The sequence below is a fragment of the Gordionus sp. m RMFG-2023 genome, chromosome 3 (genome assembly GCF_954871325.1).
Source record: "Gordionus sp. m RMFG-2023 chromosome 3, tfGorSpeb1-WG-v2, whole genome shotgun sequence".
In the NCBI taxonomy this organism is placed as follows: Eukaryota; Metazoa; Nematomorpha; class Gordioida; order Chordodea; family Parachordodidae; genus Gordionus; species Gordionus sp. m RMFG-2023.
Genome location: NC_088777.1, coordinates 13,862,704 through 13,888,062, shown reverse-complemented (window position 1 = coordinate 13,888,062; position 25,359 = coordinate 13,862,704). Strand labels below are relative to the sequence as shown.

General features: G+C 26.1%; 1 protein-coding gene across 1 annotated transcript; it reads right to left on the bottom strand.

Moving 5' to 3' along the window:
* Positions 1 to 5,113: 5,113 nt before the first annotated feature.
* LOC135927674 (glycerol-3-phosphate dehydrogenase, mitochondrial-like) lies at positions 5,114 to 24,478 on the bottom strand. The gene is made up of 16 exons (XM_065463825.1): positions 24,295 to 24,478; positions 23,246 to 23,438; positions 22,698 to 22,822; positions 22,378 to 22,475; positions 21,115 to 21,278; positions 18,212 to 18,400; positions 17,948 to 18,092; positions 17,783 to 17,868; positions 14,448 to 14,555; positions 14,262 to 14,399; positions 13,912 to 14,096; positions 13,115 to 13,246; positions 11,820 to 11,978; positions 11,378 to 11,566; positions 6,333 to 6,431; positions 5,114 to 5,590 (listed from the first exon to the last, which is right to left on the bottom strand). The coding sequence occupies exons 1-16, from the start codon at positions 24,400 to 24,402 to the stop codon at positions 5,483 to 5,485; spliced, it is 2,226 nt and encodes a 741-aa protein (XP_065319897.1). The 5' UTR covers positions 24,403 to 24,478; the 3' UTR covers positions 5,114 to 5,482.
* Between the last annotated feature and the right edge of the window lie 881 nt (positions 24,479 to 25,359).

The following is a 25,359-nucleotide window of genomic DNA, read 5'->3' as shown; positions in this document are numbered from 1 at the left end:
TCCAATTCTTTAATACCATCTATTTTTTTTAATAAAAAAAATATGATTATTAAACATCGTATTATTCTTTCCAATGGATGTAATCTTTATTAGATATTTTTTTTCCTTTTTCTACATGTTTTAGGAAAGCCATTTTTTCTTCTTTGAATAACATTTTTGAGTTAAATTTTTAATACCAGTATATTTTTGTTGTTACTAGTACTACAAACTACTATTATGTTATGATATAATATACCAACTAAAGGTGGTGCGACAATAATATATAAAATCTTAATTGCTTTCATCATATCACTCTGGTCCTTAATTTCTAGTCACTAAATGATTCATTTCTAATATGGCATTCTTACCGTGTAAATAACGTAAGGCTTCTATATATTTGCTTAATTATTTCTTCTAAAGATTTTTAGTGTTTTTGTTTAATAAATTTATCTAACATAATTTTTACAGATTAGTGACAAAGCTTACTTAATCAATTTACGTATTATATTATTATATTACTTTCTATTATATTATTTTACCTAATCAATTTATATTACTTTACAAGATGTTTTAGGAGGCTGTAAATTAAATATAGATTTATATATAAATATCGCGAAAATATTAAACCGTTGGAAGTTTGATGGAACAGGAGAAAAGAATTATAGAGGACTGCTTGGTGAGAGGGAATCGGAATATAGTACCACGAAGACTAAGTAATTAAGTGGAGAGTTATTGCGTATGGGATATCAGGGGTAAGTAGAATGAAACAATAGGCAAGAAAATATGTATGGTGGCCATCGATGCAGAATATTTTTGGATAAGTGTGCCGAGTGTAAAACGTGTAAAAATGAAGGAGACATCACAGGTATGTGAACGGATACCTCCTTTTTTTGAATAGAAGAAGTATTATTATCTTATAGTGGATGTATTTTCCAAATGGATTGATTGAATTAAAGTTACGGAATTAACTTCAATTATAGTTAAAGAGAGATTAAAGAATTTTTTTGGGAAGTATGGAATGGTAAAGATCATAGTAACTGATGTTGGAACGGCATTTACAAGTGTAGCGTTTACGGCGCTTTGTGATATGCATGGTATTAGACACGTGGTCACGGTTCTAAATTATCCCAGCTCTAACGGTCAAGCTGTGAGAATGGTTGAAGTAGCGAAATTATGGATAAAAGGAAAAGTATGGAGACAGTGAAAGTTGGTTATCTCAAATAATAATAGTAAGATGAAAAGGAGGTTTAAGGAAAAGCTTTTACAAGTGTAGCGTTTAAGGCGTTTTGTGAGATGCATAACCTTCCCAGCTCCAGCGATGAAGCCGAGAGAATGGTTGCAGTGATAAAATTGTGGATGGAAAAGAAAGGTATGGAGGGAGAAGATGGTTATAACAATTGTTCTATAATAATAGTAAGAATGAAAAGGAGGTGTCAGAGGAAGGATTTTTGTGAGGAAACACTTTGTTAATGCTGGATTAATTAAGGAGAGAAAGAAACTAAAAAGTTGGATACGAGTTAAAGTTGAATAATTTCGAATAGGTTAATAATGTATATGTTGATGTTCAAGGGGATTTAAATGGATGAATGAGGGTGGGAAAAAAAATCAATTTTAAAGCGCAAGGCGTTATAATAGACATCAAGATCAATTGAGGCCTAGAGAGGAATGTAAAGGAGGGGAGATGTTATATTCAAGGATAATATGAGTGGAAAATGATTAAATATTAACATTATACGGGAGATGATTGGGGAATTAATTTTAAATCAAATAATGAAATAGCTGATGATAAATTGGGAAATCCTTATAAAAAGTTATTTAAATTAATTAAGCTAAAATGTGGGTAAAAGTAAAAATTGAAAAATAACGAGATATTTTATCAACATTGTTGATAGAGTTAAAAAAAAATTTGTTTTTGTAAAAGAAAAAATTTAATTTATAAAAAATATTGTAAATTAAGTAAAATATATATGGAAACATATTATGTGAGAATGCCGAATATGATGTTGCAAATAAATACTACTGCTTCCATGAAGAGTTCATTTTCTAAACCTGGTCAGAACTCATAGATCAAATATCCAATAGGGCATCTGAAAGGATTATAAAAGCTTTTTTGCTAGTACAACTTTCCGTCCATTCAATGTTTGGGCAACCACAACAAATTAGGTCACAGCTGACTCGCCTCGTATGCTATTCATGTAGAGGAAATGGACATAAAGCCACAAGCGGTTCAAACAATCAAAATAAATGGATAGGAACAAAATACTATTATAACGCCAAAACCTAGATAACGATATCACCCGTTAGTGTTGAAGCGTATAATCAAGACCACACTGTTGTAATATTGGATAAATATTTTTAGACAGAAAATGTCTTATTCAAATTAAAAGAATTGTTACGATATTACTTAATTTCATATTATAGACTATGTAAATGAGGATATTTCGAAATTGTAAATTTTGAAGGAAAGATATATATAGTAATTTTGTGGATATAATTCACTTTTCAGTTTTTGGAAAGAATTCTTTTTTAATTTTTCTTTATTTTTAACTTTAATTTATCATAGTTTTTTACTATTATCTTTATATAATGTTAATTTAATATATTTTCGCTTTATAATTTAATATTTTATATTTAATGGAAATGAATAAAGGAACCATAAATCATGTTATTACATGTTTGTTTCAATCTTCATACCCTTCATTATTCTATTTATCATTTTTTTTTTAATTCAACTGTTTTTTTTTATCTTCTACAATGATGTTCAAACTTTTAATTTTACACACACAACCCCTAAGTTACAGACTGTCCGAAAAGATCCTCTAAATGGGAGGCGCTTAGAAGCGCCAAGGATTAGGAGACATACTTTCTATAAACCCCATACAACGATGCCGAATTCTGAGAACAATACCGAAGAAGTCCAAGATGAATTCGCGGAGATGATAATAACATAACCATGTAATTAAGTAGGCCAATAATGACAGAATACGAATTAATAATGTAATATTTTTTATTTTATAAATAACTTTGCAGAATAGGCATTGAGAATATCTCAGAAAAATAAGGGAGGTATTCTAATCATATGTATAATTTGTAATGCATATTTTTTTGTAATATAACTTTATGTAATAACTATTATTGATTTTGTTTTTTTATATAAAAGCGTTTTTGTAATTATAACTTTTTAATGTTAAATTTATGTTAATTTGAAAAAAAGATAATAAAATTTAATTTTGATTTTTAAGGACTTTTTTAACTAATATAAATTGGAAACTGTACATTAATCTTATTTGATAATATTTAGCGACTTTACAATATCTATTTAAAAAATGTTATATCTTACAATTATTATTTATAGGCGATTTAAATAAAAAAAATTCATAAATACATAAAATATTTAACGTTAAAATCATCATTGCAAATAGCTGACAAATCAGTAATATTTTTATAACATTATAGAAATGGGTTTTAAACTGTCTATATTAATATAAGTCTATAGGTCCAACAAGGTAAAAGCTATAACCATTATCGTCTTCAACTCAAACATGCAACATATGTTAAGCATAAAAATACATTGAATTAACAGCCGTTGTTATATATTATAAAGTTTTAATCAAGGATAGGTTTTTTGTTAATTAAATCTTTATATCCAAAAAATTATTAATTAATATATATATAATTAAATTTTAATCAAAAAGAATATTGGTTTTTACCTTATTGATAGTGTTGTAGCTGTTGAAGAAAAGAAGAAATAAATTTAATATAATACATCAAATGCCAATTATTTTCTGACAGGAGAATTAAGATTACCTTGGTGATAGAGAAAAACACGTGATCATCACGTGGGTTGATGAGGAACAATGGAGCTCTCTTTAGATGACTTTTGGGGTGAAGAATATATGAAGATGGATAATTATTATTTATAATCTTTATATTTTTTTTAATGAATAAGTATTAGATATTTTTAATGAATAAATATGAAGTCTTCTGATAAATATAATTATGAATAAATATGACGTCTTCTTTAGATAGATTTAAAAAAAAATATTTATTCCTCTCTATTTTTCTTTCACCTTTTAATTGTTTGCTTTTCAACAGCCCAAAATTTCTAAAAGAAATTCGAGGACAAATATAATGATTTTATTTCTTTTTTTCTGCCATTTTATATTCATTATAAAAATAAATATATATTTATTAAAGAAATCATTAATCTAAAAATAACAATTTTTATATATCTTTTAAATAATAATATATTAAAAGAATGATTGCGCAAAAAAAATTGAAAAAAATATTAATCACAAAAATGACTTTGCTTATCATAAAAAATGATTCCACACTTTACATAAAAAGCGACACACATAACATATATAATCTTACACTTTTTTGAAATCGTGAAGTTTGGTTTAAAAAGTATAACTTAAAGTAACACCACGGATCTATTTGATCATTAAAAAAAATTACATATGAAAATAATTATAGAATGTTCTGTTTTCTCTTTTCCCATATGATTGACAAAATAAAAATATTTGATAATTAAGTTTATTTAAAAAAGTATAATTATAAATATGCGAATATATTCATGTAAATATATTTTTTTTAAAGCGTAAATTTCTTTTCATACTAATGCTTATTTTAATATAAGATTTAAAAATAAATTGGACATGTAAAAAAAATGGTTTTTAGGTAGCAATTAATTGAATTTAAGGCTTACATATAGGATATGGAGTATTTAAGAGATTGCATTATTAAAATATGAAATTATAATTTTTTAAAATCGTATTTTCAAAAAAAAATACCAATTTATATTTTCTTAAAAAAATGAAATATCAGAAGATTTAGAGATAAAAAATCAAATTATCAATTAAAGGAAAACAACAGTAACCAAAAATAAAAATAGTAATATAAATAAATTATTATTTTTAAAAAAATGAATAAAAAATAGCGCAAATGAGAAAGTATAAACTAATAGTAAAATATAATCGTTTAAAATTGTTAAAATAAGATTTTGTAAATGGAGAATAATAAAATTGGACAATAATGTATTGCATATTCAAATTTAATAAGGATTTCAAGAAAAATGAGAGACAATAAAAAAAACAAGGATGAGAAAAAAAATACAAATATTTGCGTATAATTTTTAAATATTAACAGCCGAATAAATATTCTTCCGTTATTTAAAACTAATGTTAAACTTCCTCTTTTTACATATAAATAACATTTTCGCAATTATTAAAGAATAAATTAGTAAAAGTGAAGCCCAAAAAAATGAAAGAAAATAAAGAGCACAAAAAGGTGAGCGCGAAAAGTTTAGCAATATTTCAGTTTTAAGTAAATTTACAAGCAAAATGACAGTTTAAACTGTTTTTTTTAAATAAATTATTTCAAGAGCAAATATTGATAAATAAATATAGCTTAAGTAGGAAAATTTTTTTAAATAAAAAAATAGAAATTTTGAAAAAATTATTATGCTCAATTTTAGCTAAATCTTTATACATGACATGGCGGTTTAAACTCCGCCCCCACTCCTATCAACACTGATGTTATGCGCACTAATTTGGGCGGCTAAGGCAAACCTGTTGCTAGACACAGTTCCCGTCTTCAATCCGTACATCAGCTAAATTAAATATAAGTATTTATTTATAAAAAACATATTTTATATATAATAAAAACGCAGCTTATTTTCATTTTGATTGGCCTTTTCAGTTAGTCTTAAATCCACATGAATCGATTACTGTTTTATATGGCAATCTGTAATGATAATCTTAAAAATATTTTCCTTATTTTCGAAGATATTTAACAAGAATCCCCTATTAGATTAACTTATGCTCCGCAAAATAAAATTGAATATTCCTGATCTTAATCTGTCCTCAATTTTGTTTCCCTTAATATTTTCTCAAACCTAGCAGCCAATTTTTTTTAATATTTTCATAACCGTTTAAAGTTTTCTATCAGAGTCCTGCAGAGATACTATTTGCATGGTCTGACCTGGATTCTTTAAAAAAATCAGAGAGGTACTATTTGTACCGCCATTTGGATTTTTTAAAAAATATTTCGACGGAATTTATTTAAAAAAATTTCCCGGGTTTATAATTTTTAGGTTTGGCCCGGCCCAAATTTTTTAAAAATATATTATATTTATTTTTAATTTTTATAGTTAATAATGACGATTTAATTTAAAAATATTAGGCTTGGCCGGGCGCGGGTATTTAAAAAAAAATTTTTAAGGTTCGGCCAGGGTATATTTAAACAAATTAAAACACGGATCGTTCGGGCTAGGTTTGCAAGTCTCTGCTTTTTATGCATTCAATATATTTTATTTTCAAAAATTAAATCCAAATTTCGTCGTTCGCATTTACTTGTAAAAATTCGCTGAGTTCGATCTGACCATTCTTGTTCAAATCCACCTCGCTAAGCATTTCGTGCAATTGGTCGTAACTGACTGTTTGGCCATGTTTCTAAGAAATAGACGAATTTTATTGATTTTTGGATTGGGGATAAAATATTTAAAATTAATTTTCAGCTTATAATTTCTCTTTATAATCTATGAGACTCTTAATAATATAATTACACTTCTAAACTAGCTTTTGATCAAAAATTGAAAAAAAAGGTACACTTAATAATCAAATAACCATTTAAAGATCGTGAATGCTAAACTGTGACGACACTATTGAGGGGTAAAAAAATATTTGGCAAACTTATATTTAATCATCGTAAACTGATCAAAAATCCCTTATTTCTAATGGTTCAATTCATTTCTCTTAGATCCCCCTAGTGGTACTGATAGTGTGGGCAGCTAGGATTAGGATAAGTAACGTTAAACTGAATCAAAAAAATAATCACTTTTCAACAAGATATCATGAATTACAAAAATGATATTATGATATTTGAATTGAATCATTTAAAAATAAGGTTAATAAAAAATAAAAGCAATTTTGATAATAAATTTTACATTTTATTAAAAATGAAAAAAACAAATTCTTTGCCCTTTCAGCTACAAAAAAAATTAATTCCTCCTTTTCTGTGACATTAAATATTTTAGTATTTTTAAGTCACATTTCACATAGAGTCCCTTTTCAGAAACACCGTTAACATTTTTTTAAAAACATAGAATTTTCGGTATTTGAAATGATTAAAAACCTCCATATATCGGAAATTTAAAAAAAATACTATCAAAAAATGTTTCAAGTTTTTATTCATTCTATTTTTTTTAAAAATACGCGAATGGCATCTCTAACTTATTAATTCATTCAAGGTTCGATAATTAGATTATACATTATAGTAATTTTAACCAGGGCTGTGAACCAGAACTCTCGATATTTTAGTGAACCCAAACCGAAACCCTTTTTTTAAATTTAGGGTTCAGGCTTCAGGGTTCAATAACTTATTTTTTAAATATTAAACTTTTCTTTATTTTAAAAAATATATTAAAAATAACTATATAATATAAAAAATAATCTTACAAATATTGATGCTGACCGTCAAAGATGAAAAAGAAAAATCAAAGGGAAAACTGGCCAACCCTTGGTATACCTGAGCATGGCTATTAAACGGAGAAGAAGATATATATATATATATATAACTATATTGAAATTAAATATAAAAAACATGTAAATAAACATTTTGTGAAAATCGTTCGTCGTGAAATCCTTTCAATAATATTTTAAATTACTCCATTTTATGTAAAAATTTGAAAATTTCACCAGCATATTTTGTAAATTTTTTATTTTTGTAATAGATAATATTATTTATTGCTGTTTGCAAGATTATTAAATTAAAATTAAGATCTAAGAAAAGAACAAAATTATAAGATAAAATCGCTTTATTAAATGCAAGTTGCAATGCACTGTCAAAGTTAGGCATAAATAAATATTTTAATTTTGAAATGTGAATTTTGGAAGATATCAAGAATAAAATTTTAAAAACATATTGAATATTATTATTTGTATTATTCTAATTATAATTTTAAATAATTTTGGTGAATGCTAAATATAGTAAAATAATTTTTTTTTTTAAAACTGATGCTTCTTTTATTTTTACTAAATTTAATTAGTCTTTATTTTTATGGACCACGAACCCTGAACCCGGTTAAGAAATATTTCACTGAACCAGAACTCTTTTTTTCACAGCCCTGATTTTAACACCCTTAATTTGAATATATAAAACAATAAAGTAAAATTTAACGAAATAAAAAGTAAAATATATATTTTATATAAAGGTCATTAGATATTCTAATGTTATATAATTTAATTATTATATTATAATAATTTATTGAAATTAATTTTTTATTATATTTTTATAATTATTATAATTTATTTAAATTTAATCTAATTATTTTAATTCGTATTTAAAATATTATTATTTCTTTTCCACATCTCTAGATATCAAATTCGATAAAATATCTCGATCGAAAATAAAATTTCATTGTTTTATACAAGATATAAGCAAAATTAATATTAATTGAGTTGCACAGCCATTATGTTTTGACTTCCTTCATTAGCCAGTCTTAGTATTTTATCATCATTATATTCTAAATTTAATTCCGGATAATTATTCAAAAGTTTACTCCTCTAGAGCCACTAAGGAATAATGATCTATGATGTGATTTGAAAATATTACAAACAGTGTTGCTCATAATACGAAGTACAAATTCGCATATATGAATTTGAAATATTTTAAAATTATGGGATTACTTAAAAAATGTTTGAATTATGAGAGCCTTTTTTAAAAAATTGAAAAAATTTAAGTATGAATTACCTTCTTTTTTAAAAAAAAATTAAGTAAGAAGTTTTTTTAAAGAAATTTTTTGATGATTAATGATTTTTTTCTCTCTTGTCGTCACAACATCATTAAATAAAAGGCCAAGAAATCTCTTCAAACAAATATATTGAAAAATTTGCGGTATTATCAATAGGGCTATTTTTTTTTATTAAATGAAATATGTGTTAATATTTTTATAATTAAAATCTGTAGAATTTTTTTACATAATCCTTAATTAACTACAATTTTAGCGTTTATAAGACTACTAAGATTAACTGTTTGGGTAGCATAGCATAACATTTAATCCAATAGGATGTTTAAATTTGTATATATTTTATTATGTATAGAACATCAAATTTCATTGTTGAAGGAATTTTAGCATAATTTTTTCTTTAATAATATGATAATATAAAATGGTGAATATACTATAATGGAACATACCTTTTGTTTTTTTTTACTTTATAGTTAACAAAAAGCATATATAAACATCACTTAATTTATAGAAACCGATCTATAATAATACTTATTATAACACATTTATTACAAGGAATTTTTATAATTTATTTACATAGTATATGGAAACTGATCATTATACTAGATTTTACAGTGAAAGGGGGGATATTTTTTACCAGATGTTAAATCAAAATAAAATGATACTATTATATTTTTATTTTAATCATACTTAAACATTAATCTATGTTAAAAAAATATTAAACAACTTTTTTAAATGTCATACTTAAAAAAAATATAAAAAGTTTTGTCATCACATATTTTCTTTTACTTAGTTAACGATATTTTATGTAGAATAATTTTAAATATAATGATAAATATTCATTTAAGTTGTAAGATCTTAGTCAGAATCTTTTATTTCTGAAAATAGTTTTTTTCTCTCACTTTATTTTATCATATTTGAGACATAACTTTAATTTAATATTTTATTCAATTCGTATAATACATATAATTATATATAATAAGAAATATATTCGTAATTACACTAATACATGAATATTAATTAATAAAATATGAAATATTTAATGATAGTTCATAGTCATAAATTGCTTGCTTAAGTAGTACCTATAAATAATAAAAAATGTTAATCGTAATTTATTATATAATTAGATTACTTTGGTCAAGAGGTAGTCCACGATAGCCCAGCTCCAAATAATGTTGCATATGATTATAGAAATTTGTAAAATCATATGGAATAAATTGATTCATTATTTGATTAATATTATTTATTATATGTTCCCTTGTACTTGGTCTGGGAATTAATGACCTGTACTTGTTTTTGAAAACCTCGAAAAAATTTTCAATTGGGTTTAATTGTGGTGAGTATGGGGGAAGATATTCAATTCTCTCTTTATAGTCATCAATTAGATGACTTTTATGTATTGACGCATTGTCCATAACTAATATGGCATCTGGTGGTAATATACTAATAATATCCATTAATGAATTTCGGAATAACATACCATTATATGATCCTTCGATGATTTTATAATGTATAACTCCACAAATTCTTATAGTGCAAAGTACACTTACATTTTTTCCTTTTGAGGATGGCATTATTGATGGTCTAACGTTGAGTGGTGCCCAAGCATAGACAGGTACAACATGAAAATTGATGCCTGTTTCGTCGAGAAAATAGAGTCTTTCTCTGGAGATGTTCAGCAATTTGCGGCAATACACCTGTCGAATATTGATAGCTCCTGGTGTATTCCTGCGATCTGGTTCTTTCCCAGCTCTTTTTTTGGACCATCGGATGTTTTTAATATATTTCCTTATAGTTCCAATATTTTTTGGAGAACCAGAGGGCAAATTCTCAATAGATTATTATTCGAGTTATAATTTTACTTCACCGTTAAGGTATTATTGTCGATTAGCAAATCCATAATTTGCCTTTCAATATTTGCTGTGTCTTTAATTTTTCTCCCCCTTTGTTTAAGCGAGAATTCCTTTAAGGGCTCACCAATAATTTCTGGGAATGTATCCCGTTTTATTTTATGTATTGATGCCTTCGACATATTAACAAATTTAGCAATGTCCTTAACCTTCATCTGTTCTTCCTCTGGCATTGCTAATATTTTCATTACCATTTCAATTTTATCTTTGTTCCAACAATTGTATGTTCTTTTGGGTTTAGGAATGGATGATATTTGAGAATGATTTATATTTTCACTAATAGTTGCTAAAAAATTATTATTTGCAGAAATATTAGAATGTGATTGATAATTTTCCATATCATTCCCATCTGAGATTGGCAAAGAATAATTTACAGAAGTACTTGAGAGTAAAGGAGATGTATTAAAGTTATAAAGAATGTAGTCTATAATAAACATTATAAGATTGAAAATAATATTAAATTAAATATACAAAAATATTAAATTATATAAATGATATGTGAAAAAATATGTTTTTTTTAAAAAGTTTTTTTTTTAAAAAAAGTTGTTTAAATTTTTTTTAACATAGATTAATGTTTAAGTATGATTAAAATAAAAATATAATAGTATCATTTTATTTTGTTTTAACATCTGGTAAAAAATATCCCCCCTTTCACTGTATCTGTAAAACACTTAATAAAATCCTATTATGGTTAGGTTTAGGGTTAGAGAAAAATAAATACAAGTTTTATGTTTATATAAACTTTCAAAAAGGTTCCTAGATCCTTGACCGTTATATATTGCTTGCCTTGGCTCAAATCGGCAAATTTTTGAGTTAATTCCGTCATTTGAGCCGGATCAAAGTCAACGGGAATTTTTTTGGCAAGCACCTCGCTGTAAGCCTTCAGACCCATCTGTTCGAATAAGAATATTCGGGCTGATTCTATCTCTAGCTATTTATATTTTTTAGGTGTATGAGTATAACAAGCATTTTTAACATAATTAATAGTATCAAAAACGGAAATTTTTATCCTTCGCTTTCCATGGCTTACTGCAAATATAATATAACTCTTCAAATTCTAGCAATGTTTAAGAAAGTTTGCAATAAATAGGAATAACACTATTTATATGTCTATTTTTTCCCTTAATTTCTTGCAAACATTTTTTTAAAATATTTTATCCAATGTTAATGCTCTTTATTCTTACCTCCACCTTTTTTTTGTTCCAACCCAATTCTCCCGCCATCAATTCCGCTATGAAAGGCAAAGCATGTTCGCAGGCGGAAGCATTGAGGAAAGCGAAGCGAGAACGTCTTGCGATAACGTCTACGAGGGTACAGGCGTATTCTTTGCAAGCGTATTTAACCTTTTACGTGCGTTATAAATTAAAAATTTTAATTAGAAATTTATGTTAATTTCGTTATATTAAGAATCTCCCAAATACATGTGGAAATGTAATAAAAGGATTAAAAAATTATCTCCCCCCCCCCAATTAAGAAAGATAATCAATGATATCAGAATATCCTTTCTGGATTTAATTTAATACCAATGTGGAGTTATTATTTGTAAAAAATTTTAAAAAAATTGACCTTTTTCTTATTGTAATGTCAAGATAAGATACGTAGGTTAAGAAGTAAAATCTAGAGTGATAGTTGTTTTTTATTTGATTTCATTATAAGCTATACTAAACTACATAAAAATTTCAAAAAAACCTGAACTCCTTTAAATAAAAATGCATTTAGGAAAAACATACTTAAAATTTAAAAATAAAACATTCAAAATAGAAAAAAATTTCTGCGAAATCTTGCATTTCTTCTGATAAATTTAAATTTTTACGTAGCAAAATCTCATTAAGAAAAAAATTCTGAATGTTTCAGTTTATATAATTGAAATAATGAGTATTCCGCCAGAGCATAAAGGCCGAACCGTAACTTTAAAAAAAACCCGGACTAGGTTTTAATTTTTTTAATAAACTCGGGTTGAGCCTAAAGATATTTATACAAAACCAAGGCTGAGTTAAATTTTTTTCTTATATTATATGAATTAATCAGTTAGAAAATGTTATAACGGAACTTTTAATATTATATATATATATATATGTATATACTGCTCAAATTTTAAATTTTCTTCTTGGAGCAATTTTTAAAATAGTCACAATTATAAAAATTCCGGGCTCGACCATAAAATTATTAAAAAAATCCGAGCGTTTTGACACGACACCTCAGCGAGTCTTTGATTTATTTATTAACGAAATGGAATTATTACCACGAAACACAGAAGCTATATTGCCTCAATAAAAAGGATTAACATTGAACAATTTTTAATAACAAAAAAAGGCTAGGTGCACAAAACCTGAACATAAACAGGTAATTAAAGTTGGTTGCAATCAAATATGACACTGAATTCTGTTACACCGCTATTAATTATGCTTTTTTTGTATATTTCTTTATTTTTTTTACTTTTTTCAACCAGTCCTTACATAAATAAAAGGAGCATTTTTACCTCAGCCTCTATGTAAGGGAATTCTTGATGCAATCTTTTACCTAAGACAGGCCATTTGAGCCCTGTAACTTGTGCGAGCCTGAGAACGGAAAAAGCGGCGTCCCCATATGTATCGGCCAAATGTCGAGCAACCTGAAAAGAATTTAAATAAAGATATAAAATATTGATAAAGGGTAATATATAAAAGCATAAAAATCTGGCTAAATTGGCTACCCAAAATATAAATTTTTTAAAATAGGAGAATTATGTGTTAGCCAAATGTGGAGCTAATAAAAAATAGTAGGTGTTAGACAAATTTAGGATTTCTAAAGAGGAAGTTATGACAAAATTTATATTTAAAAAAAGGGATAAAAATATAATATCTTATATGTGACCAAATGTTACTCTAAAAAAGGAAAAATATTAGTATAATTTTTTTTTAAAAAAATATGTACTGACTAATTGAGTCGATCTATCTGAAAATTTTTTTATAAATTTTTATGGAAAAAAAGTATAAATTGATTTGAATGTCCACTTTAAGAAAGGTCTAACAATTTACGAGTAGATTTTGCAAAATTTATAGAAAATCAAATGAAATGTGAGTTTGGGAAAAATCTGAACTTTATTTTAAATATTTTTTTGATTATCCATAATAAAATGGTCATACACTCAAAGCAAGGAAAACATAAAAACAAAAAAAAGTTGCTATTAGACCTATGCAAATGGAAACCTAACTTTTATGAGAATTTAACTAAAACAGCTGATCTTAACCTAATTTTTCATATTATGAGGTTCGAATAGATATAAAATAGATGAACCTCTGTTTGAATTCCGAAATCTTGAACTAACTGAATGAACAGAGTTGGGGTATATTTGTGAGCCCCATCTAGGAGAAGACCACTGGTTATGCATGGGCCGGCAAAATTCTTGAATTCGGGAAATGTTTTAAGGGCTATGTCGACTGTTTCTTCAGCCATTCTTCGGTATGTTGTCCATTTTCCGCCTTTCATTTGCGTTTAATGTATAAATGATGTAAGGATGGATAGTTAACATTCTCCAAAAAAAAGTAATCAATTAAACTAAAGCAACGGATAAACTGTAAAGGTTTGAAACCAATCAGATATATCACTTCACATTAGTTAATAAAATAAAAATAAAATGAATCAACCAGCTATGGTAATGAGTTTAGCAGGGGAAACATGAATGATGTGATTTCGAGCTATATTTTCGGTATTCTTGAGATCGTTGGGATCGCTAACAAGCGGCCGAATTCCGCTCCAAGCAGAGGTAACGTCTCCTCTCCTAACTTAAAAATCAAAGATCAATTCAAAAACATAAAGAATAGAAATTAAACCTTGCAGTTCCGGTGTTAAATAATTCCTGACTTCCTTGAGGATGAACTCGATCTCGGATTCGGTTGGGATAGGGCTGTGAGTCACCTTACATTTTACATCAGTCGTGCCTTTCAATATAAAAAATAAATAAATCCAGAGAATCAAATAATATTCTTTTATTAAATTCTCCTTTTTCGTAATTGCATTTCAAATAGAAATAAAAAAGGACACCTTAGGAGACATCCAAATCAAACTAAATTTTTGGAAAATTGTTTTGTAAGATATGTTTGAAATGATTATTGCTATTGAAATTTTATTGCTCTAGTAGTTCAGGAGATATGAGCGTTTAAAGCGTAAAAAGTGACGCGTTTTTAAATTTTGCAATAAACCAAAAAAATAATAAAGATTACTCAAACAATATGAATGATAGATTTGGTTTCCTTAAATGCCCTTTAAAACAACCAAAATTTGAGCAAAAACCTTTGAAGATGAAAAAAAAATTTAAAAGCAATTTTTAAAAAAAAGATTAAGATATTTTTTAAAAAAATTTTTTAAATATCAAATGATTCTTAAAGATTCATAAAAATAATCATTATTTAAAAACTCTTTCATTTTATTTTGATCTTTGATATTAAAGTCCTCTATTTAAAAAAACTCGATAAAAAAAAGTAAAGACTACTTTTTTAGTACCAACGATGGGCTCAAATTGGTTAAAAATTTTGTATATAAACTCATTAAAGTAGGATAAATTTGTGATAAAATAATTCGATGAGGCAATTTTTTTTATATTTATTCTAATTTTCTATAAATAAATTATATGGATCAATATAGTGCGCACAAATTTAGCGTCTGACTTTTTAAATACATCCCTTTTTATTAGTATCATCGATTCTAAATTTCAACTAAGGTCTCATCTATAGTAAACGCGTTATATTTAAACGGTACGTTATTTACAAAATCAAGCCAATAAATAAGTATAATTTATAAATATGAAGCGTTATGACGATAACGTTATGATAAAATTTAAAAAACATATGTTGCGAGATTAACGATATGAATAATCAGCTGTGGTTTTGATAACGTTAAATATCGTAATGCTTGAACATAACACGTTTTTCATAAATGAACCCCAAGTAATTAAAAAAATCTATTGATTTTTGTGAATAATATTATCGCCTGCCTTTTTATTTAGTTAAGAAGTTTTATTTTTCCATTTTTATTTAATATTACATTTAATTTATATATAATCAAACAAAAATGAGATTTTTTAGTGTCCTCCCTCTTAATATTCCCATCTGAGTAACGAGGTTTTGTCGGCTTTCTTGCGAAAAAAAATCAAGTTCTGTGGTAAACCAACGTGCAAAACAAACGAAAGAGTATTGAAAAAAACATGCCAGTTTGCGTTTTTTAAAATGGTTTCTAACGCCAACCAAGCAATAGTTTGACCAATTTGCATGATATCATATGCAACGTAGTGTTTAACAATTTGAGCATAACTCGATTTTATTCAAATTTAAATGGTAGTGAGCAACGCTCATAATAAGAGGCCCTCCAAACTAGCCCGAAAATTTATAAGAAATCATATTTCGGCACATATTCTATAATTATTATATAGAATATGTATATAAATAATTATATTATTCAGAATGCCAGCTTATAAAATTTCAGTTACTAAAAAAAAATTGCTAAAATTTTGGATAATTTTAAGCGGCATTTAATCAAGATTTCAAAAGAAAATCATCGATTCGAGAAGTGGTATAAATACATATTCATTAATAAAATTATATATTTATTTTTATTCGAATAAGCCCGAATTTTAAAAATCAACCATTTTACAAACCAACATGCTGGTCGGTGGGTCGATAAATAAAATTGATCTAGGCCGGAAAAAATTCTTTTATTTTCGGGCAAGGGTGGGCCTGGTATCTGAAGCGCTACAAGTCAATGATATCTGAGCAGAAATCGATTTATTTATATTTCACTGGAGTTATCTAGAATATAATATTTCATCGACAAAAGATTGGAAAAAAATAAAATAACTATAAAACGAATTCTTACCTCAATTTTTTGAATTTGTCGCCGGTACATAAAAAAATCGACCCTTACCTTTTGCGGAAGTGATAAAATACTGATAGTTATTCTTCAAATTTATTTATATCTAATAATACGAAATATTGGTTTATTATCGTTATATATTTTTCGAGTAATCTTATGTGTTTTGCAAAAAATGAGTAAAGAGTCAATATTACATTTTACCCTGCATTCATAGTTAGTACGAATTCGCGGCGTATATAATATATGCTGTATTTTTGTATACTTCGTCGCGAATTCGTGTTACCTGTAGGAGAAATAAAATTTCGATTGCAATAACCCTCACAACATACCTAACCATCGTAAAAAATTATAATTTGATTTGAAAGATCTCGCTCAAAACTATTGTGATTTCACGTGGAATAACAATTATTTTTTAAAAAAAAATTTGTGGTATACGTCAAATGTTCGTAATTTTGAGAATTCGGCATATTTTCCGAGAACCTAAATGTTTTGGAAGCCGAAATGTATTCTGAATAATTTTCAAAGATTTGTATTATTTCGCTCAGAAAAAAATTATAACAATCTGCTCAGAATTAAAATACTTAGGCTTTGTCCTGGTTTTATTTAAGATATTTATTGCAGTTTAGTCTAAACGGCTTTTGAACAAGAATCCTATTTTGGGTTGTTTTAGACATTTGTTGCTATTGCCATTTTTTATTTTTTTTATCGTTTTTCCCTTTTTTTGTTATTTTTTTTCGTTTCTCCGTTTTTTCTTCTTATACTTTTTAGGCAGTTTAGTAATAAGTAGAATCAGGACATACCCTTTAAGCTAAGAATTTTTACTGAATTTCAGATATTTTTCATAAAATTGAAGACGATTTACTGAATGTTTCAGTATTATACCTGAGCAATCAATATTTTTTGTGTTAAGTTTTTTTTATATGAGCATTAAGAAATAATTCTGAGCATTCAATATATTTTCCAAGCGTTAAATATTTAATCTGAATAAATTATAGTTTGTCAAAAATATGAAACTTGCTTGCGGAACTGTCCAGGGTCCTGATTTAAGGCAATTGTTTTTTATTATTATTATCTTAAAAATGTGTATTTTAAAATTCATTTTAAAAAAAAATAGAAACTGATAATACAACAAAATTATTTTTAATTTATTCTTTAAGATCCATCATAATGTGACCACATCAGAAACATAACCTTAAATTTGTCAAGAATAAAAAAAAGGTAGAGTGGATAAAATTTTTATAAATGTTATAAATCGACTTTATACCGAGAATAAATGTAAGCAATATTAATGATAAACAACCTGCAATAGTCATATGTTCCCAGGGGAGAAAAAAAATGACGCGTCCATCGCTTGTGGCTGGATCTAATAGCCCCATTTTTTCAGGACTATTAATAAATAAAATATATTATAAGAGATTTTTGAAAAATATTTAATGCCTTTCATTTTTATTCCATTAAAAAGGACCTGTAATAATCGGGTAAAACAATGTGGACTCCTGAGGACGGGCTGCAAATAGGCTTGATGTCAGGTTGATCCATTTGTCTTATGGAGTCCGTAAAAGGCCCAGTGGCGTTAACCACGCATTTAGCCTTCACTTCCCATTCCTTGCCTGTAAGCGTAAGAAGAAAGGAAATAAATAAAAGAAAAACATATATTTCAAAAAATACAATTTAATAAAGAAAAATATAAAGGAAGAAAGAATAATGCACAATCATTCATTCATTTCACCCGTCAAATTATCCTTAAGCTTGACCCCAGAAATCACTTGATTTCCAGTTGCAACATGAATACCGGAATCGAAATGCACTTCCGGCGCTTTAATTATTTCCGTAACTGTAACGTGATTGGCTACGGTTGCTCCGTACCGAACTGCGGTTAAGGCTATTGCTAAGTTCATGCGGGCGTCGTTGTGCTGACCTGGATTGCAAAGAATGAGATAAATAAGTGAATTATTAAAGTACCTTATTAAAATGGTTTGGAAAGAGCGAATAAAAAATCAGAGTTGTTAAAAAATACTTTTTAAATGGATCTAGATATAGATACATAGTCTAAAAAGTTATCTAGATCCAAATACATCATCTAAAAAGTTATCTTGATACAGATACAATTTTTTAATACTCTTATATAAGCTTTGCATAAACCTAAATTAGAATTTGAAGTACTTTGCGATCGGGTCATGATATTTTATTAATAAAAATTCCAAAATTATTTTTAAACATAAAAAAGATTAATAAAGATTTACAAAATTATTTTACAGGAAAAAATAAAGTATCCCAACTATAAAAAATTCGTCCCTTTTATAGGGAAAATAAAAGGCGCAATTATAAATTAAAATTAAATTGGCGCAAAGTGAAAAAAAGAACGTTTTTGTGGAATCGAGTTGTGTTAGTTTTATCGTACATAATTGGGGATAAAACCTACCCCCTTAGACTTCCCGAAACTCAAAATATACCTTGGGATGCAGGGTGGTCTCCCGGACCCAACGGTCTAACTCATATTTTCGGATCACCTTACTAAGGACTCCTAAAGTAAGAAATCCAGTAAAGTGAGAGAAAACACAAAAGCCATATGTGTTAATCTCACTGTGTTTAACTTAAAATAAAAATTACCAAAAAAAAGAAAAACATTTTTTAACTTTCATTTTATGGCACACAAAGGAGATGGATAAAAAAAAACTTTAATTAATTTTAACATAAACAAAAGAAGGGGATAAAAAACTTTTACATCTTACACATAATAAAAGAGGGGGATAAAAAAACTTTTTTATCTTTAACATAATAAAAGAGGGGGTTTAAAGAAAAACTTTTTTTTTATCTTTAACAGAATTCTATTGTGAAAATGTATGAAATAAGCTAAAACTTTATTGACTAGATATTACATTTATCAAAATTAAAATAATGATTTTTAGATTTTAATATAATAATATAATATATGGAATGAAATGAATAAATGATTATAAATAATTATTAGATTGTAATAAAATATTTTTAAAATTTTGGTCATTAAGTCATACTCGTTAATCCGTAAAGACATTTTTAGTTACACTAAAAAGCCTTTCTACCGGGGCACTTGAAGGGATTGTGGTGTTATATTTTATGAATAATAATTTTATATCAGGATATTCTTTAAAAATATTAAAATCTGGGCATTCATTTTCGAAAAAATTATTTAAAATTTGTTGAGTATCAAAATTTAAATCATTATTAACAATCATATCTGCTGCTGTGGGGTACTGAAAAAAATAGGATATAAATTAATTGTTTTTTTTTGCAGGTTATTTGTTTGCAATCAGTTGAAGACTTTGTTAATTCATCAACTAATCTTTGTATTAATTATTTTTTACATTAACATGATTTTTTCTCTTAAAATTGAAAATTACAATTGTAAACATTAAGTCTCTATACCCTTAAATGTTATACAATGTTGCAAGTTGAGTTAATGCTAACTGAAATTTTGGTATTTTTTTGTAGATATGGCAAACATTTTACTATCAGAGATTTGTTTTTTTTATTTTGAGATATTATTTTAAAATATTCTCTATAAATTGGCCATGAAAACAATGTCTGAACTTGTTGATACTTCATTGATTATTACTTCTTTCTCTTCCTCTTCATCACTATTAATATTAATCTTAAAATTAGTATAATAAAATAAAATTAACTAATTCCATTGAAAATTAAAAATGGCAGATTTCTTGAGTTGCATTGTAATATCAAATTTTGTCTGGTTTATTGATAAACTCTGACATAATATTTAATGAATATTTATATATCTATTTTTTATATATTTTAATATTTTATATATTTTAATATTATATATATATATATTTTTATTATAGTAGTCTTAATATTTTTTAATATATATATATATTTAAATTATATGCTCATATGAAATAAAATAAATTTTGCATTCAAGTATTTTTGTTTATAATATAAAAAATAAAAGTATCAAAATGTATCTTGAAAAGTATCTAAAAACAGATACAGATATGTCTAAAATAATATCTAGATACAGATATTTTAATCAAAAATCTATCTAGATACAGATACCACATTTTTATATCTAGATACTTTAACAACTCTCAAAAATAATACAAGATAAAAAGAGAGAGAAGAAATCTATAGCAACCATTTTGCTATAGGATCTTAAATTAATATAAAATTCACATTTTTCTACTAAAATTTCCCATAATTTTCATTCCTTTTAATCTCATTTTTCTTACTGGTTTAAATGTGTGGCTTCTAAAACGTAAAAAATGAATAAATAACAATTTTAACAGTAAAATGTATGTTTTCATAGCCTGCAAATGAAAATTAGAGGAATTTAATATAAAAAACACTGAAATTTATTAATTATAAGATATTCGGTTCTTGTATTATAGCAGACTCCGGTAGGAACCGGGTAGTAAAATAGTGCTATTTTAAAATCCGGGTAGAGTCATATATAAAATAAATTATACTAGTAGTCAGCTGAAATCAGATGATGGATCATTTCAGTTTACCTTTGCAATTATTGACGAAATAATCATAATTATTTTAAATAGATTATATTTTGACATCAGTGAAATTTTTTTTTTAAATTCAAGATAGCCCTTAAAAATGTAACCTCTGAAATATATAAACATATTATACCGTCGTAATACACTATAGCTCCTTTAAGTTCGTCCTTTTTAAGCATGGGGAACAACGACAAAGCTCTTCGCTTACCGATTATATAAGAGGGTTGCAAACATTCTCTCCCGGCCACCCAGTCGTACATTTTTATACCGGCGTAGAAGTATGGTAGCTGCCACCATCTGGGGATGATATAATATTTGAAATTTTATGTAGTTTTTTATGGAACACTTTTTTTTATTAGTAATATATTCGTTTAACCAATAATGATAGGATATAGAATTATATATTAGCGAATACTTTGGTTCCCATTCTTAATAGCTATAATAAAAATCGTTAAAAATTGGAAATCTCGTTTATATCTCCTAAAATTTTAAAAGCGATATTAAAAATGATTATAATAGATGGTAGGGAAGTAGACTCCTATATTTCAATTGAGTTTTTAAAAAAATCGCCATAGAGAAAATATCATCTAGATTTCCAAATAAGATTCCCAAATTTGGAATCTTTAAGATATTTCCCCCGTTATTAGTGATTTCTTTAAGAAACTCAATTTAAATATAATTGTTTAATTCACTGGCATCTATTAATATCATTTCAATATTGCTTTTAAAAAATTTCTAGATGCAAGATTCTTATTTTTTTAGGGTTTTTTGTTTTAGCGATTAAGAACATATCCCAATATTTTTCGTTTTTTATTATAATTAACTTAGAACTTACTGTATTATTATTTATCGTGCGTAATATTACTGTTTTGTATAGTTGGGTAATTGTTCTATTTTTTATTCGAAGTTAATGCTAAAACTCACCGCTTTTGAAATGGCGATTTCCTAAACAACAGCTAAATTTTTATTAAAATACAATATCTAATCTACGAATAAGTGAATGAGTGCGACCGAGTGAGTGAAGAAAATGTGAAAATAGATCAAACTTTATCATTTTATAAAAAAAGGATAATTAAAAAAAAATTAATGATGAAAAATTTAATGGATGGCATTTTGTATAACACGCATTTGTTTTTTAAACCGTCAAAAAGAGTTTATAAATCGAAGGCTAAAAACAAAATAATATTTTAATTTTCAAGTTTTATTTCAATCTTTATATTTTTTTTCTTTCTTCCTTATTCTTTATTTTCTTTTCCTTCCCATCCTTACCTCCTTTTTATTTTTAACTTTTATAAAAATGTAATTTTTTTTAACTAAGGGCATTTGTATTTTAATACATTATCGCTTTATAAATAAAAACAGCATTGGACATAGAGGTAAATAATAATAATATAACTTGTAAACGGGCAACATAATCGGTAAAGAGTTCGACAAATGAGGCGCGATTTTAAGTAAATTAGCTCTTTCGCTAAGAGCCTCTTTCACCATGCGATACTAGTGTTTAAAAAAAAAAAATTTCTTATGGATATTACTCTCTTTTTTAAATATAAATTTTTGAATAATTTAGATTGTTCTAATAAGTGATGCTTTATACCCTCGTTAATTCTTTTCACTTATCTATTTTAAAAAAAAAATTCCTTCTTTTGTCTTTTCTTAAATTATAGGAGTAGGTGTAATAATTCATATTTACAAAAATGTAAAATTTCAATTTATTACTTGATCGATATCTAAATGCATGATGGCTTTTTGTAGATATCTGACACCACCATGGATCAATTTAGTGCTTCTACTGGAAGTGCCAGCAGAAAAATCGTCACACTCCACTAAGGCTGTTTTAAAACCTTAAATATGTTTAAATGAAGAATAGAGCTCATATTTGATTTTCCATTTCATATTAATCTCTCATTTAGTTGTATTCATATTCACTTATTTCATAATATTTCCTTCTATTTCAATTTTAAGTCTTTTTTATTTAGTATCCTTCTGAACATTTATACCTTTTTCATTTTCTTTAAAAAAATTGTTAAAACTAAAATGGAAATAGTTTTTTTTTTATTAATTTCTTAAGAAAATTTTTGATGTCCTTTTTCTCAGTTAAATTAAGTCTGCACTTTCCTTATACTTTCCTCCTATTCATTTTGTTTTTAATTATAATTAATACTAAACTTAAGCTTTAAATTTTATTAAGAAGAATTCCTTACTTTTCTATTATTATGTAGTTTATTTTATAATATAATATTTAAAAATTTTTCCCTTTTATTAACCTCTTGTGACTGCATCAAGTGCTACACCACAACCAGTAGCTCCACCTCCAATAATCAATATATCAAATGATTCCTTCTGCAAAGAATTTAATTGATCTTCCCTACTTGGATATCTTCTAGGTGGAATAGGAGGGATTCTTGCTTTATCCATTAAAACTTTGCTATCACATGATGTATTTGGCATGAATAAATTCTGAAATATTTGAAAAAATTTATAAAAGAGAGATTTAATTGAAATTTATAATTGTAAAATAGAGATTTAATTAAGATTGATAAATATATTATAATGTTAAATAAAAGAGAAGATTGAAAGGATTTTTTTTCTGGTGCAAAAAATGAATTGAGAATTCAATGGAACAACAAGATTAACTTTATGTATACCAAAAGATGAGATGAACAAAATCAAAGGACAATTACAATTTCAATTTATTCATACTAACATCCACATTGAATTTATTTATTTAGCATATATATTTAAAATTATAATCAGCCATCACCCTATACCCAGTAAAATAATTAAATTTATATGCAGCTCCTGGGTATAGGCTTTCTCTTTGCCCAGCTATTTTTTTATTCCAGCCTATAGATGTTTAAATGATGGTTGTGAGGATTACGTACACAAGGACATGTGATGTGCCCACAAATGTATAGAGGACTCCTTATTTATAATTCCCATCCAACTTAATTTACTCCAGTTATATAGAAATGAGGAATGAAACATAATTCTATCGAACCTTTGACAATAGAGGGCAAAGTGATTTAAATCATATATGAGGTAAATAAAAGACACCATAATTAAAATGTACATATTTTTTAAAAATGAGCTAATAAGATAATATAAATTTAATAGTTAGTTGAATAATAAAAAGGTTAATAAGGTTTGATGTAGACTAAGGGTAGTTTACTTGAAATTGCTATATAAGGTCCACTATTTTATTTAATGCTTAAATTTAAAAGTACATAAAAAATTTATTACACATAATCACAATCTACTGTAAAATACAATATTTAATAAATTATTTAAGTTTTATAAAATTATAAGTTTCTACCTGAAATTGTGGTTTTACATTTATATAAACCAAATATGTAAATGCCGTTCCTGATGATCCAATTAAAACATTTTTAAGAAAGCTCTTACTGAATATTGTGTATTTCATGCTCTTTAAAGATTATTTTTTCATTAAATTATTAAAAATATTTTAAAAAATATTGGCTACATATAAAATAAATAAATAAAGTTATGTAAAGTGCTAATCTATTATAGTTTATAATATAAAAATTCGAACTGTGCATTGCAGATAAAAAAAAATGAATGAAGATTGGAAAAATTACAACATATGAAAATAAGTTTCAGCGATAGCTAATCATTACCTAGGTATCCACCCTGAGTAAATAACTAACTTTTATTTAAAATAAAGAGGTTAGTGTTGTTTAGGAATTTCTTAGAGATAGGTTTAAAATTTTATTTCTTATATAGATCCATTTTGTGAGCGTATTGTCAACATTCACTTGTGATCTAGGGTCTAGTTGAATAAAATATATTTTTGTTTTGTGATATAATTTGCTCAATGAAATGTTAATAATTGCTATTATCTTTAATGCATTTTTAATTAATACGAATACATATTATTTTTGGAGTTGTTTTATATTTTGAATATTAAAACTGATTTGGTTAAAAATAATATTTATTTTTATAAACCTTTTATTGAAACGTTTAATTGGCAACGATTAAGGCAAAGAGACGAAGGATATCTATGCCTAACGAAGATAGTTCTTAAGAAAGGCAAAGAATCATCAACGTCTAGTCAAATTTTGATTGAAGACGATGGATTCCCAATTACTAGAAAGTGGGCCCTGATATGCTGTCAAAAAGGTAAAACGTAGTATTTCTTAAATCTGTGCCAGCATTTTATCAGTTTTTTATATTTCAAAATTCTGAAAATCGAAAGTTAACATTCAGGACTAAGTATATTATTTAGAACATACCTTTAATGTAAAAATATCTTTGATCATAAATTAGCTCACATCGGTACCTAATATTAATTAATATTAAGAACTTCATTATCCGAATAATTAGCATAGCAAAAATATCTACAGAATTTTCCTACATCAAT

Bases quoted from the DNA above. Each gene is read 5' to 3' on its own strand.
- LOC135927674 (XM_065463825.1), bottom strand. From the start codon at position 24,402: ATGAAATACACAATATTCAGTAAGAGCTTTCTTAAAAATGTTTTAATT. The intron at 22,476-22,697 runs GTAATAAATTGA...TTTAAACACTAG, and splicing joins TGCATTTAGATATCGATCAA to TATCGCATGGTGAAAGAGGC. The intron at 13,247-13,911 runs GTTCATCTATTT...AATTCTTTTCAG, and splicing joins ATTTCGGAATTCAAACAGAG to GTTGCTCGACATTTGGCCGA.